At 37.2% G+C, this 16856-nt stretch overlaps 1 protein-coding gene across 1 annotated transcript in view; it reads right to left on the bottom strand.

Moving 5' to 3' along the window:
* Positions 1-998: 998 nt before the first annotated feature.
* LOC111330203 (uncharacterized) overlaps positions 999-16856 on the bottom strand; it is a 39807-nt gene continuing 23949 nt past the window's right edge. Inside the window, exons 5-16 of the mRNA XM_088744963.1 lie at positions 10982-11074; positions 9126-9230; positions 8204-8290; positions 7565-7586; positions 6960-7059; positions 6382-6495; positions 5966-6079; positions 5553-5666; positions 5124-5252; positions 4498-4506; positions 4288-4422; positions 999-2373 (exon numbers count right to left, since the gene is read on the bottom strand). Coding sequence (XP_088601089.1) covers positions 2259-2373; positions 4288-4422; positions 4498-4506; positions 5124-5252; positions 5553-5666; positions 5966-6079; positions 6382-6495; positions 6960-7059; positions 7565-7586; positions 8204-8290; positions 9126-9230; positions 10982-11074 — 1137 coding nt within the window. The 3' untranslated portion in view covers positions 999-2258. The remainder of the gene's footprint in view (positions 2374-4287; positions 4423-4497; positions 4507-5123; positions 5253-5552; positions 5667-5965; positions 6080-6381; positions 6496-6959; positions 7060-7564; positions 7587-8203; positions 8291-9125; positions 9231-10981; positions 11075-16856) is intronic.

The following is a 16856-nucleotide window of genomic DNA, read 5'->3' as shown; positions in this document are numbered from 1 at the left end:
GAAAGTGAGTTCCTCTCTGATGGCCAAACTTTCCGCAGGCAAAACAGGATCCTCGCAGGGCGGACGAGCTTCTAGACCAGGTAGTAGTGGAGGTATTCTGCGAGGCAGTGGCGGGAAATGTTGGAGTTTGGAGAAAAGGGCCAGGAGAATGGAAAACCGTAGGACTGTCGAAGGGAACGGACGAAATCGCTGGATATGGGGACCTCAGGGAAGTAGAAGCTGTTTTTCTCTGCGCTTGAGTTCGACGGCGCTTCTGATATGCTCTTGCCTCGGCCTGTCTTATGCGTTTGTCATCGTCTCTGTTGTCAGCAAGGTCTCTGTGCTCGTATTCATTGACCACTTCCCAAGCTTCTTCAGAGGAATCGGCGATTAAGATAAGCTTATTCCTATGAGCGAGCTTTTTCTCAGCTTCTTTAAGTTCTTCAAGGGGCCTTTTCAACTTGTCGTGGGGTAGATTGGAGGAATGAGGAGGCCGACTGAACGTGATCGAGGACTTGAGTATTCGCCTCAAACTGCTTCTCGTTGCTTTTCTTCTTAAATTTCGGTGCTGATGAAGGGGTGGATTTGAGTCTTTTTATCGCTGATTCGTGCTCTTCAGACAATTCTCTCTTGAGGGATGCAAAACCATCGCGAAGCCCCTCCTTTAGATCGGATAAGGTTTTGGCGAGATCAATTTCTGGATCGGACGGCATTTTAACACAAAACTAGAAAAGTTCGAGAGCTGAGATGAATACATTACAAATATCAAACCTTAAATACACCAGACAACAAAAGACTCAATTAACGCCATAACGGCCCACGTGCTAACACACCAATAGGAAAATATTTACATTCTTTGTCACTGCCACTTACAGTTTAGTTCCGCCGAATGTAAATACATTAACTTGAGGACATTAAAGGCTGTCGTTCCACGATTTTTCCCTATTTTATGAAAAATTCTGTTCGATATGGAGGAGCCGTAACGTGGAATAGCTCGTTAGAAGTAAAATCTCTAACACTCGTTCTTTGTTTGGTTGACTCTTCTTTAATCTATTTTCTTCTCAAGTTGTTACAACGGGGAGTACCTTCTATCTAAAGAGGAAAGCAAGGGTCACCGTTTATAAAGGTGACACCACTAAGCTGTCAATCTTCTTGTATCGTCATCGTTCCATCTCAGCCAGCGAATCCTGTTAGATTACGTATGACAATTCGTGCTTGCTAGGACTATGCGCCTTCGAGTTATTTGCGCAGTTACAAAATCATTTACTACCGTAAATTTCTTATCCTTACAGTTGAGATCGGCCAGAAGAGAAACCAGATTGGTAATATAAAAGTCATAACTAACCTATTGACAGAATATTATTCACACCTGAAATGGTATTTTAAGAGAAAATTACCTTAGATGACCGTTACATAACAACATCGTGATCACAACAGTTAGAGAAGGGGCGTTCACAGGTACCGCCCCCAAGTTGCTAAGTGCCAGTCATAATAACTACCTAATTGCGAAACATGAGGGGTATCACATGTTTACACCTTAAGTCACCTCTAAAAACGAGGTGTCGAACGTGACTTTTTACCAGAGAGATTTTCTTTACCTGGACTAACAAATTAACTTAATTAATAACATAGCTTTCCCAAGACACTCACGAGTTCTAATTACCGTAGAAACTGAACAACTGTTTCCATATCAACTTCACGATCATAACGAGGAAAACGTGACCAAACTTTACCTTTAAGATCAGACTTCCAAAAGAAATAAGAAGTAATCAACCTGCCTTTTTAGAATTTTTGTATCGAATGGTTTAAAGTAATATAATATTTCCATTCCTTTCCCCGACACCAATATAAGTAAACCCATACGATATTTCAGATTAAATATAGTTGTATTTTTATCGTTTAACATTGTGTCTCGGACTACTTTAATGATTCATGTGGTTTTACACAATTCTATTCAAAGGCAAAATCTGACCCCACATTTAGGGAAATCAGAACTCTTTAAGCATATAATGTTTTTACTCTGACCATATTTTAAATAAAGGATTTTACTTTACTTATTTTCAAAAACGGTCTTTCTCTTACTTGAAATTGCCTTTTCATTTCGACTTATGATTTCAAACTTTGCTTTCAGTTTACCACAGCTAACTACTCTCCATAAGCAAGAAACACTCTTTTACTGGAAAAAAAAAAAACTCCGTTTCGAGATGCCTGCTGACAGCTCCACGAGCTTCATCCCCGAAAGATTCTTCCAAAGAAGGGAGCGATGTCACAGGGGGTCCTTAGGAATCTGATTCCCCTAAGGGTGCCCCTGTTTCAGGGTTATGAGGATCTGTATTCCCCTGATCTCCTGGAAAATTAAACTGACTATTGCTGCTTCCAGCAGTGCTTGGAGTTCTAGGAGAAATATAAAGAGTATTTGTTTGATTTTAGCAGATTGAAATTGCCGACTTGCATAGGAAGAACGACATACTATAAGAATTTAGTAGGAAGATCGCAATAAATCTATCTTATTAGACGTTTTGTTGTGTAGTATCGCTGACTATTTTAACAAGTTGTGCCGTATTTTGACGAGCCCGTAGGGCGAGTCAAAATACAAACAACGAGTAAAAATACTCAGCGATACTACACAACAAAGCTTCTTATAAGAGATTTATTATCCAACACGCCAAATTGTTACTTCAGTGCGGGCGAATTCCGAAGATATTTATGGGGTACAAATATCGTGTGATATTTGTACTTGTCTTGCACGTTATTTGTACTCTACCTAGCACATTTCGATAATAAATATGTTATTAGACATATATGCATATATGTTAGACATATATGTTGTGTAATATCACTGAGTATTTTTATCTTATTGGACGTTTTGTTGTGTAGTATCGCTGAGTGTTTTTAAGAAGTTGTGCCGTATTTTGACGAGCCCGTAAGGCGAGTCAAAATACAAAAAACGAGTAAAAATACTCAGCGATACTACACAACAAAACGTTTAATAAGATAGTTATTACCCAACAGACCAAATTGTTATTTCAGTGCGGGAGAATTTAGCGGATATTTCTGGACTACAAATGTCGCGTGATATTTGTACTCGTCTCGCGCGTTATTTGTATTCTACGAAGCACATTTGGATAAATATATCTTATTAGACGTTTTGTTGTGTAGTATCGCTGAGTATTTTTACGAGTTGCACCGTATTTTGACGAGCCCGTAGGGCTCGTCAAAATACACATAACGAGTAAAAATACTCAGCGATACTACATAAAAAAATGTCTAATAAGTTATTTATTATCCAACACGCCAAACTGTTGTTTCAGCGGGCGAATTTCGCGGATATTTATTTACGGGGAGTGCGTGACAGAAGCATGCGAAGCGGAACGGAATTAGCGCGTTGTTGTGTTGCTGTTTCTATTTTCTTCATAAAATGAAGAAATTTTCTGGTCGTCAAGCTGTTTTACTTTCGTTCGATTCATCTGATAAACTTGGATCTATATTTGCCAGCCATTTTGACTCTTCGTCGTCGGAAATATGATTCAAATTGTCCGCCACTTTTTTTTTTTCGCAATTCTTCGCTGACGCGATGCGAGAAAACCTGTTTAACCGGTACTACAATAGACGAGTACAAATACCGCGTGATATTTGTACTCATCTACGGCGTTATTTGTACTCGTCTAAGTGTAGTTGGATGATAATATGCAATATCCACGCCTTCTTGTTTTCCCACTGTGAAAATCATTCTGAAACTAAGGTCGGTTTCAAGTCTTCTTTTTTAAGAACTGATAGAGCTGGTTCTGACCTTTAACTGGAACTTTCATTTAAAAAAGATCAGCCGTAACCTTCCCGTTCCAATCATTTACAAAAATCCAGAGTGTGAAGGCCTCTAATTACGGACAGAAAACAATACGGACGCTTCCACTTAAGTTGACTTTTGGTTTCCGACCCGCAAGACAAAAGTTTCTATTCGTTGCGAAGGGTCCTACTGTAGAATCATATCATTAACACGTGTAATACCCTAAGTGTGACTGTCACAACAACGTTTAAAAGTAACTGAGTCCTAAAGTAGGTAAAAAAAAAAAAAAACCACAACAACAACAACAACAACAACAACAACAACAACAACAACAAAAAACCAGAAACCATCACTCTTCAGCTGTTCGTCCCTGATTGTAGATGACGACTTCTGCACGGTTCGCATCGCGACATAAAAGCGAAAATAGCAACGATGAACCTTCGTCTCCCTCAGTCTGTGAAACGAAGCTCACCAATTTTATGTTACCTCGAATTATTTGACAGTAGTCAACAGACATAATTTACCTTGATTGTTCCGTGTTCACAATGATCACGCTGTTATTGCCTATAGATGCAAAACCACCCTTCATGTCAACTGTATATTTAGTTCCACCAGTGAGCGACCGCTGTTGGGGCAACCGCTGTTGGGGCAACCGCTGTTGGGGCAACCGCTGTTGGGGCAACCGCTGTTGGGGCAACCGCTGTTGGGGCAACCGCTGTTGGGGCAACCGCTGTGGAAGGGCACTATAATAAAAATATCACGGGTCAAATCTTCTCTTCAACTGCTGTGGGGGTAGTGAGGAAGCGCCTTGATATTTGACGTGCAAGTTTGGGAAACTACAAAATATATCTTGCTGAAGCTAAAAGAATCTTTGTAGAAATTGAGATCACGAATACACATGTTAATTAATGTAATGCAAAGCGTTTTGGTCAATTAGTGGAATTAGCGCAATATAAATTATGTTAAATTAATTAAAATTAAATAGTTAATTAAATTAAGTTAAAAAGAAGAATTTTCAAAACATTTTTGTGACTAACCCTTGAATGAAAAAAAAAAAAGAGAAAAAAAACAAGACGGTACTTCCCTTACAAGTCAAGGTGGTTGTAATCAGAAGTCTCCTTTGGGAATGAATGCCGTTAAAGTTCGTTATGATGTAGTCACTTTACTTTAAATTTAATTTTCTTTCAATACACACGCTCGTTTCAACTATCTCAATAACATTCTGCTGGATAACGACTTATGCGAAAACAGCAACAATCAGCAACAATGAACCTTCGCCTCCCTCAGTCTGTAAAACGATGCTCACCAATTTTAAGCTAAACCGAATTACTTGATATTGCAGTCAACAGACATAATTTACCTTGATTGTTCCGTGTTCACATTGATCACGCTGTTATCACCAATAGATGCAAAACCATCTATCATGTTAACCGTATATTGAGTTCCGTCAGTGTGCGACTGCTCTCGGGGTAAACGCTGGTTGGGCGCACTATAATAAAAATATCACGGGTCAAAATCTTTCCTTCAACTGCTGTGGGGGTTGTGAGGAAGCGCCTTGATATTTGACGTGCAAGGTTGGGAAACTACAAAATATATCTTGAAGGAGCGAAAAGAATCTTTGTAGAAATTGAGATCACGAAAGCACATTTTAAGAAATGTAGTGCAAAGTTTAAAAAACATTTCAAAACATTTCTGTGACTAAACCTTGAATGAAAAAAAAAGATAAAAAGCACACCAATTTTATGTTTAATCGAATTATTTGATACAGTAGTCAACAGACATAATTTACCTTGATTGTTCCGTGTTCACATTGGTCACGCTGTTATCGCCTAAAGATGCACAACCACCTATCATGTCAACCGTACATTGAGTTCCACCAGTGTGCGACCGCTCTTGGGGCGCACTATAATAAAAATATCACGGGTTAAAATCTCTTCTACAACTGCTGAGGGGTTGTGAGGAAGCGTCTTGTTAGTTGACGTGCAAGGCTGGGAAACTACAAAATATATCTTGAAGGAGCTAAAAGACCCTTTGTAGAAAATGAGATCACGAAAGCACATTTTAAGAAATGTAGTGCAAAGTTTAAAAAACATTTCAAAACATTTCTGTGACTAAACCTTGAATGAAAAAAAAAAATAAAAAGCACACCAATTTTATGTTTAATCGAATTATTTGATACAGTAGTCAACAGACATAATTTACCTTGATTGTTCCGTGTTCACATTGGTCACCCTGTTATCGCCTAAAGATGCACAACCACCTATCATGTCAACCGTACATTGAGTTTCACCAGTGTGCGACCGCTCTTGGGGCGCACTATAATAAAAATATCACAGGTTAAAATCTCTTCTACAACTGCTGAGGGGTTGTGAGGAAGCGCCTTGTTAGTTGACGTGCAAGGCTGGGAAACTACAAAATATATCTTGAAGGAGCTAAAAGAACCTTTGTAGAAAATGAGATCACGAAAGCACATTTTAAGAAATGTAGTGCAAAGTTTAAAAAACATTTCAAAACATTTCTGTGACTAAACCTTGAATGAAAAAGAAAAAAAATAAAAAGCACACCAATTTTATGTTTAATCGAATTATTTGATACAGTAGTCAACAGACATAATTTACCTTGATTGTTCCGTGTTCACATTGGTCACCCTGTTATCGCCTAAAGATGCACAACCACCTATCATGTCAACCGTACATTGAGTTTCACCAGTGTGCGACCGCTCTTGGGGCGCACTATAATAAAAATATCACGGGTTAAAATCTCTTCTACAACTGCTGAGGGGTTGTGAGGAAGCGCCTTGTTAGTTGACGTGCAAGGTTGGGAAACTACAAAATGTGACTTGAAGGAGCTAAAAGAATCTTTCTAGAAATTGAGATGACGAAAGCACATTTTAATAAATGTCATGCAAAGTTAAAAAAAATTTTCAAAAACTTTTCTGACTAAAACCTAGAATGCAAAAAACAAGAAAAAAAGTGAGACGGTACTTCCCTTAAACGTCAAAGTTGTTTTGCCGTTAAAGTTCGTTATGATGTAGCCACTTCACTTTCTCTTTCAATAAACACGCTCGTTTCAACTATCTCAATAACACTCTGCTGAACAGAACGAGGGGCCAAGGGTAGGGGTTGTGGGAACCAGAGAAAAGAGGATTACTAAGCACTCAAGAAACCTTGAAGATGTAGAGGACTGCTACCCTTACTTTGCAGTGTTAGCTTGTGCCGAATTCATTCGAGCTCCTGGTCCCATAGCTGCCGACGCCTCATCTTGGACCTTCACATCACCCTGAACTGTTCGAGCAGCTGAAATGTTAAACAAGAGAACAGTTTTGCTGCGAAAAAATGTGGTAATGGATCAACTAATAATCCCCAATCAAAATTTTTCTTTATTCTCATCACTTGTCTGCTTGATATTGTATGGAGATGGTCAAGAGAAATTCTCTCTTAGTAAATCATGGGAGTTAAAGGGTTTGCTAAGAGGATACATGTGAAAATGTTCCTTACGCGTCACATGACTTGCAAATCGAATAGCTCGCGTAGCGATTTGTTATGTCTTTCCTAAGATAAATTTTCGCGCACCGACCACCGAAAAGACGCACTCCTTGCCTTAGAAAAATGGCGCTTACAAAGGCAAGCCTCATTTTTTTCCGCGAAATCTCCCCCGAGTTTTCGCGGAAAATTCGCAAGAACAATAAAAGGAATCTTGCCATACAATATCTTAACACAATAGTAAACTTAACAATGTGTTAATTTTTCAGACATTTTGCATATGACTTATAGCCATCTAATTCCACAAAGGTACTCTCACCTAGCTGTGCTTTTTCCAGAAACTGAAAAGAATTTCAGAGAATCCATTAATCATAATGAAGTTAGAAAACAAGTTGATTTCATCGCATACCCTGTAAAATAATTGTGGGTTTGATGTTCTGAGACGTGACAGATTTTTGTTCAAGGAAAATAATGTAAGTACGTATACGCAATTGCAGAATGATATGCGAGACTACCGTTGACCAGATTACTTCGAGTTTCCAACTTAACATCACCATTAAGTATCTTAAAGCATATGAAATGCATATACTAAATCAAGGTTACGCTGGACTATAGAAAGCCCTTTGAAAAATGAACACAGGCCCTTCCCCAAACACATCCCACAATTCTACACCTTGACTTACGCCCCTTTTCCTTAATATGCGACTCTTGATACAGGCGGTTTGGGAATGGAAGGTATGTTGGGTAGGGAGAAGGTAAGAGAAACAGAGAGAATTTGTTCCTTTCCACTATTTGTCAACTCTTCCCTATTCCTCTCTCATATTTTGTGCCCCGAGGCAAAACCAGGAACAACTCAGCCCCAGATCTAAAAGAGTATCAAAGATTTTCAAAACAACAAGCACAAGATAACCTTTCGAGAAATAAATGAAAATTTTTAGTTCTAATATGGCAAACTGACCTCGCTAGCTTGTGAGGGATCATTCAGTAACTTCAAAATTTCTTGGTTACCATGTTCATTCGCTAGGTCCAGTGGTGTGCGGCCTTGCTGTGAGACAAAAAGGGAGACAGAGAAGAACAGACTATTCAGTCACTCATAAAAAGTTGAACATTCCTTAGAATTCAGTTCTGAGAATTTGGTATTAAAACAAACTCTATCTTTCCACTAATCACCTTTCTGCCTGACCATATATGGTACTACAAGACGTTAAAGGAAATTCGGCTGACACCATTATACATCTCAGACCTTTTGTAGAGTAATGTTCTAGCATACTCCAGAACATTCCAGAATGTTCCATTACTTACCTTGTCACTGCTCAGTTATACTGATACTGGTTTGTATGTTGTACTCATATAGAATATTCTAGACTGTTCAGCAAATCTATATTGAGTAGAGCTTACATGTATATCAAGAAAAAGTGGTTATTGCTTGATAAGATATCACTCCAGCTGCGTTGCAGACTTGCAATTCTTTCTATCCGACATAGAAAATAACATAACCAAAGTAAAGCGCGCGCTCTGATTGGTCAATATAGCGTCCCCCATTTGCCCATGGGTGTACGCTGCTGACGTGAGCAAATGCAAAGACTCTTTTCCGCGCGCGCTTGTTTTTTCTGGTCACGTAAGATTTGTTAAATAAAAGGGAACTCTTTAGCTACAATGTATCAATGTTATGTTATAAACAAATGGTAAACACCACAGCGTACACTATTAAGTTATGGATGCACGCGGGAGGTTTGCTAAGCACTCAAGAAGCTAGAGTCGCTCTCGGCTATCGCCTCAAGCGACTCTTGCGCTTCTTTGGTACTTAGCAACCTCCCGCATGCATCCATAACTCAATAGTGTACGCTGTGGTGTTTACCATTTGTTAATTATTTCCATACCTTATTTTTTGAATCGACACAGGTTCCTGCACCATACTGTAACAGAAGTGCAACAGATCTCTCCCTATTCCATTCAACAGCAATGTGCAGAGCTGTATTTTTATCCTGCCAGAAAATTTTGATTCAACAGTGAGTACCATTAACAGGCCATTGTTTTTGTGAGTAATTGTATTAAAACAGATACAAGATATTTTAGACCAAGTGATCTTGAAAAGAGAGATTTTTCACTTTAAGCTCCATCTCACCTTTACGAACAATAATTATTTAATCTTTCTAAATCTCCGTATTAGCTTTCCTTACACAGAAAACGCTACTTCAAAAAACAGACTGCGATCACATTTTGATGATCTAATGTAAGGTTCATTAAAGATTGAAAGGTTTTTCTAATAATGCTTTTACTTTGGGAGAAACTCAAGAAGTTCCCAATCAGTTTCTTTCTTTTGCTGTAGCCATTATTTGGTTAAGCAGGGGCAACATGAACCTATTGCTGCTCTCCAAACTTATAAAGATGTCAGGATCATATGCAGTGTAGATTGCTACCTGTCCAGGAAGAGACCCTACTCCCAAGCAGATAACCTCCCCTTCCTCATTTCAAAAGTTTAGGGAAGGGTTCCATGGTACTAGTATTTTGCTCATAGGTTGAGGGACACCCTATGTAATATATATTGACAGAAGTGTCTTATACTGAAACTTAAGAAATGGTAACCAGTTGTCCTGTATGCACCAACAATCCTTATTCAGTTGATTCATACCCAAATTCAGATGATTTGTACCCAGTTGCTATTGGTATTTATTATCCAACTACACCTAGACGAGTAAAAATAACGCCATAGACAAGTACAAATATCACGCGGTATTTGTATTCGTCTATTGTAGTATCGGTTAAACAGGTTTTCTCGCATCGCGCAAGCAAAGAATTGGATTGTAGTTACGAAAAAAAGAAAAAGTGGCAGACAATTTGAATCATATTTCCGACGACGAAGAGTCAGAATGGCTGGCAAATATAGATCCAAGTTCATTAGATGAATCGAATGAAGAAAAACAGCTTGACGACCACAAAACTTCTTCATTTAATGAAGAAAATAGAAACAGCAACACAACAACGCGCCAATTCCGTTCGGCTTCAAATACTTCTGTCACGCACTCCTCGTAAATAAATATCCGCAAAATTCGCCCGCACTGAAATAACAGTTTGGCGTGTTGGATAATAAATAACTTATTAGACGTTTTGTTGTGTAGTATCGCTGAGTATTTTTACTTGTTATTTGTATTTTGACTCGCCCTATGGGCTTGTCAAAGTATGGTACAACTCGTAAAAATACTCAGCAATACTACACAACAAAACGTCTAATAAGATATATATACTTAACAAACATACTTTATCAGTGAGGGTATGAAATGACTAAACTGAATAAAAATGAACGGTCTTGGCTGGATACAGATCAACTGAGTACCAAATGACTATCGGTACAAGTCATGACTGGTACACAAGGTCAAATCACCCAGCTAAGACACGAACCTACACCTATCAACCCAGAAGTAAGCTAACCCTTGGGCCATTGCAATTCTCACATTCCCAAGCAGAGTTTAACCTTTGAAACCCAGAAGTGAGTAACATGTAACTCCTCATTATAATATCCATATATTATCCAGCAAACAGGTTATGAGAATACTCAAACTTATCAGGTAGAAGTTGTTTACTTAATCTAACACAAAATGCTTATAACTAACTTACAAAGAAATGTATAGCAGGAAGAAGGTAAAATTTGCAATCAAATCTTGGGAGTTGAAGGGAAAATTCAAGTTATTGCATGTTTGATGAATATGTTCAATAATTCATCTCCTTGTTGTCTTACATGATCAGTGCTGCAGATATCTTCTCCTTTCTCCAGCAGAGCCTCAACAAGTTCCTCATTGCCTTTCTCTATGGCTTTGTGAAGAGCTGTCATCTATGAAAATGAAATAAAATACTACTCAAAATTCAAGAAAAATCTCCTTTCGTAATGATAGGAAAAGAATGAAAAATCTTTTTAATTGGCTAAAGAATGAATGCATCCAATCAATTTACTGATTAATAAATCAGGTGAGTAATGGTAACAGTTTTTTCTAAAATCAGCAAACCAGCTGAATGAGATGGCACTTATCATTTCCAATTGTTTTCAGCTGATAAGAGATTGGAAACTGGAAAATTTAGCAAATGGTAAGGAAATTTCTGCTGTTCCATTTGCAGGCTACCTCTGGAGGTAGCCTTCAATTTCCAGATATTAATGGCTTTTCTGAAAAATTAAGGTGCTTCCCATTTAGTAAAAAAAATCCAGAAATTTTGGTTGAAAGTTAAATGGAATGGAAATTTTTGTGGAAAATCTGTTCGGAAATAATTGTAGACTACCTCCAGTGATAGTCCTCTTTTCATGTTTGGAATGGAACAGCAACATTTGTTGCACATTACGACTGGGTGCATTTGAACATCTGTGGTCGTCACCCACCAAATCCTTAGCCCAATTGACTGCCAAAATGTGTTACAGTCAACACACTTCAGGCATGAACACACTACTTTAGGAACTCATGAAATATTGGCATTCAACAAAAAAGGTAAATGCCATCCACTTTGATTCATCAGCAGAGATATTGGAATCAGTCACTCATAGCAGAGAGGAATTTATTTATGATTAACCTGGATAAACCAGCAGGCAACTACAAATGTCAGCAAATGGTATTTGTGCTTCCAGCTTAGAACACTGTATGTAAACTATACTTTTACAAACTAGCTTTTCTGTTTTAATATGACAAGTAAATGTGAAAATTTTTGGCAGGAAGTTCGAAGGTATTAGTTTTTTCACTGGTGAATCTACAGAATTTACAGAATCTGGTGCCATCGTATAACGTATCAACAAATCATAGTTAAAAGAGGGAACCTTGAATTGCTAAATGTAACTCCACTGGATAACACTGGACTTTGTCATTACGTTATATGTGTTGGTAAAACTTTGTTTGTTGGTAGCAATAAACAAGAGTTGAAAGTAATGAATTCATTCAAGTATAAATTTTCTTCCAATAGTGCAGACTCAGCACTGGAAACAATTTTCCACTGTTAACAGGACATATGTCCTATCAAATCTTCATTTTGGTTGGACATCTTATCAATTTGACCAGACATTAATTAGCATAATTAATTAGCATAATGAAATTCACTAGCAGATCACTAGCATATCATATACCATATCATGATGCATGCAGTGCATTATAGGGAGATTTAATTGAAATACCTCTGCTTTATGAGTTACCTTTCCAATATAGCTCAAACAATCTCTCTATTTAGTAAGCAACTTTCATGGATAGATAATACCTTTTGGGGAAGAAGTCAAATTGAGTCCGTGAAGTGTTCAGACATCATGTCTGATCATAATTTTGTGAAATTGGCTGGACATAGTCAGACAATGTCCAATGACCAACTGTTATTCCCAGCTCTGCATACTGCATAGCATGACACCATTTACTATGATTTTATTTTCTATGCAAATTTAGTCAGGATGTTCCTAGGATCAATGCAATTTTTGACATACTTTGCAATTGCAGATAGTTACGTCCAAGAACTGGAATTTTGTACGATTGCACCTTATTCATCCAAGAATTTCTTACATAAACTTCATACAAACAGAAAGTGAATGTTTATACACTAAAATAAATACCCAGCAACGTGTGGCTCAAAATGATGTCTTAAGACCTAGTTACTCCTTCTAAATCTCCAAAACAAAGAACTACAACAAATCCATAAATATTTTGACATAAATTGCAGTGCTTTCAATAAGATTTGAAGTAGGTGGCTGCCTTGTTACAGCACCCGCTGGAGAGTAATATGAAAAGCCCAGAACAATTTCCCTCTAAAGAGAAAGTTTACAAATTGTGATCTTTAGAAAGGCTGTTTTACCTTTTTCAAGGAAAATAATAATTATGTACACCACAGAGAAATCATCATTCTGTCGTCAATGAAACACCAGGGCATGACGGACTTTATTTTCTGTTAAAGTCAGCAATCAAAACTTTTAAATAATAGAAATTCACTAATAAGAATTACAGTATTAAGACAGACAATGAAGTTATGTCATATTACATGTAGTTTGTGAAACTTCTAGGCAAAGACTTGACGAAAAGGGTCACATAAATCATGCTAACTTTGTACTTAGACAGATAATAAAATGAAATATAACAAATGAACCTTAGATCTTTGCATGATACACAAACGAGGCGGCTACAGTGTCAGATTTTACACGAAATAAATCAAAAATAGTAACTTTATCCCTTCTAACAGCAAATGTAGCATTTGTTTTAACAAAAGATTAGACTCCAAGTGTTCAGTGACTGTTTTTGTTTCTTTCTTTGTAGTTAAGCCTCAGAGAAGTGTTTTTATACAAGCATGACAAATTTGCAGAAAAGTTCCAAATTTGATTTGCATGTATGAATTTATCGACAAGCACGACAAATTGATTTTCAAGTTTGATTTCTAAGTAATACTTGAGAAGTAATTATCTTTGTTTCAGTTGTTAGAAATTATTTGATCATTCTAGTACAGTTATTTTAAAGCGATTTCAGTAACCGACAATGTGACGTGTATTTCTACAATGCACTTGATAAATTTAAGTAATGCAAAAGCACATGACACAAAGAGAAGTAAATGGCTTGGGTTATATTGAACGACAAAAAACCGCCAGTGAATGAATGAATGAATCAAACAGACAGATAACCAAAATTGTAACATTTTTCTTACTATCCCAATGAAAGAAGCCATCTAAATGAGGTGAATAGTCTGCTAATATATTAATTACCATTTTCTAGTTTCTTTTTTTGTTTGGATTGATGACAGTGAAATATACCCAGCAATTCACAATAGAATACCCACTGGAGCTTTGGCAGATGGTGGGTCTTATTGAAAGCACTGAAATTGGCAGTTTTGCTCTGTGAAAGCTCACAATTAATGTAAGTTGAAGGGTTGTAAACCTTACCAAGTAACATTTTTTTAAACTTATCTTGTTTTGTGTGAGATTAACTAAAACTTACTCTCATTTCATAAACCAATTGGAAAGTTGAACTCAACAATAAGGTTTAATAGTTCAAGAACCCAGAAAAGCATTTCTTTGCTTCTGGTATGAATTTAGAGGAGTAAAAATGGTTATATCAAAGGCATTCAGATTAGAATCAGTAATATGAATTGTACATCTAAGTGCATTTGCTACTGCTTGTATGATGATGGTATTGCACCATGTTCCTTGGTTGGACATTTCCTGAATGTAATAGTCCCAGGACCCATAAGCAACACTTTCAATATATAATTCAAGATGATTAATTTATGTCATATGAGCATTACTTTAAAGGCTATGCCCCACAGATGCAAAAAAACAAACAACTGAGGAACTTCCACAGTCAAATAGCACTCGACCCATTAAGGCCAATTTATTTACCAAAATATTCCAAGTTATGTTGTTATCAGTAGTGCCTGAATACATACCGCCACTTAAATTGTAGTCAGCAGTAAGGTATTCACTTTGGGATACATGTTTCTTGTGAAATGTAGAGGTCTTCTTTTCTTATCTCATATTAATTAATAAATGTATTTAATATTATTATAGTTATCAGATACATATCTCATATAGTAGTTTTTATAGTTCATTACCATCTTTCTTATAAAAGAGCTCTTCGGGATATTTCTGTTTATTCTTTGTTTGCACGTGACATTGGCATGAATTAAAAAACCAGGGTCAGCCATGTTGGGGAATAACCATGCGTTACAATCCCTGTAACATAGCTGTCTGAAGTGTAAGTTGAAGGTGTTACGCGTATACTTGTCAATGTCACGCATTCTAAATAGCTGTCAATACTTGTAATTAGGTATGCCAATGTAGACTATTTTAAGACTTGTGCTGTAGTTTGGATTGTAATACCTTTATTTTGTGTGCACGGTAAATTTTTTTTGTTGGATACTACACCGCCCACGTGCTTTGCGGAAGCCGGTATGATCATTTTACAGTACTGTTTTAGTTTCCCCTCTTATCGTGTCACAACTCTGTGTTGTCTTTGGTTGTTTTGAATTTGGTTGTGTTAGAGGTATGAACAAGCAAGCAATTGAAAAGTGGTTATTGTTTAAGCTTTCAAGGCTGTATGTTTCTTTTGTAATAAAAATTTTCCAAACTTTGCGCATATAGTTTAGTTTGAGATTCAGCTAATTACTGATACTTGTGGGATTGATGCTGTACGTGTTTTCTAAATAGTGATAATAACAACACAAACTGGGGTATAACCACGCACATACTTTGCTGACGTTGGTATTGTTTTGTTGGTAAAGGAAAAACCAGGTGAGTCTCTGGCTCCTATTGACAAAGCTGCCATAGTGTGCTATGCACTCACCAATTTATCAGAGTCCATGCATTGTACCATTTGATCAAGGTGAACTTACAACCAGTTTGATTCCAGGTACTTCATGTACAATTTTTCATATAAAGGCTGTAGTTAAGGCTAGCCACAATCTGTCATTAAAGAACTTCAGTAATTCTCAAGTTGACAAAAACACAGCAACATTTGTTTAGTTTGTGTCACAGATGCTAGTTGTTAATAGATACCTATGTGACAAACAACCATAAAGTTCAGTTAGCATTTTGACAAAGAAAGGAGCACCCTCAAAGTAATATTTTGGTGGTTGTGGTACAATTGAATAACCTTGACATTTCAATCATGATTGCTCAGTTAATTTTTTCTATAAAAAGTTGGACAGATCTAGTTTCTTAAAGGCTCTTCTTTCAACTTCAAACATGACATATGATACCATTTTGTCTAGCACAAATCATTGTCACAGCCAATTAATGTGCATCAGAAGGAACTCGAAGTTTTCAGAGAAATCACTTTTTCTCGACGCATATCAGTCAAAGCCTTAAACAGTTATTTTTTCGTGGTACCTTGACTTTGTAGGACCCTCTACATCCACAAAGTAATCTGAATACTGAAGGTTTACATCGGGCACGCCTTTGGAAGAAGCCATTTTGAAAGCTTAGTTATCCCCCAACATAGCGGCTGCATATGACGTAGCAAATTTTTGTCACATGGTTGAAAACAAAGAATAGCACATCTAGATCATTTAACTGAAACATTTAGAATGAAATATTTTATGCAGCCTTTTAATACAGACCCTAGATGGCCTTGCTCTCTCTCACAATGAGTTTTGCAATCGTTTTATCACAACTTGTTGCTCTCTCTTTTGTTCAAGACTCTATTACAATACTTTTTTGACAAGATGTGACCGTAGTATCTATCAAGGCATCAGTAATTTCCAGTGATTAATGATTTGTCAAAGGGTCATAGAATACACAACTGTAGTCATCGACTATAACTTCTCTCTGCTTGTATGTGACCTCTCGTGGTCAATTAATAATTCAATGGCTGCCCAGCTACACAACTGGGTTGAATACTGTTCATTGATCACCTGCTATAGACATGGTCGTTAGACCTAAACGCCACGCAGCTAAATAATTGGGATTTGTTGGAAACTCGTGCTTTTGAACTTCGTGGCTCAGTGAATTAAAATAATCTGCATTCATCTCGCTAGCGCTCATTGGTTGAAGGAGATAAATTGTAATGGTCGAGTCTCACAAGTCCGAGCGCAGAGAAAAGTTGAATCTCCTGAGATAAACAGCAGAATCAACAATAATGTGACCGGGCACAGGATTTCGTACACTAACGCTTTTT

Source organism: Stylophora pistillata, chromosome 14, assembly GCF_964205215.1.
Source record: "Stylophora pistillata chromosome 14, jaStyPist1.2, whole genome shotgun sequence".
NCBI classification, from domain to species: domain Eukaryota; kingdom Metazoa; phylum Cnidaria; class Anthozoa; order Scleractinia; family Pocilloporidae; genus Stylophora; species Stylophora pistillata.
Note: the sequence above shows the minus strand (reverse complement) of the source record. Positions and strands in the feature narration are given on the sequence as shown.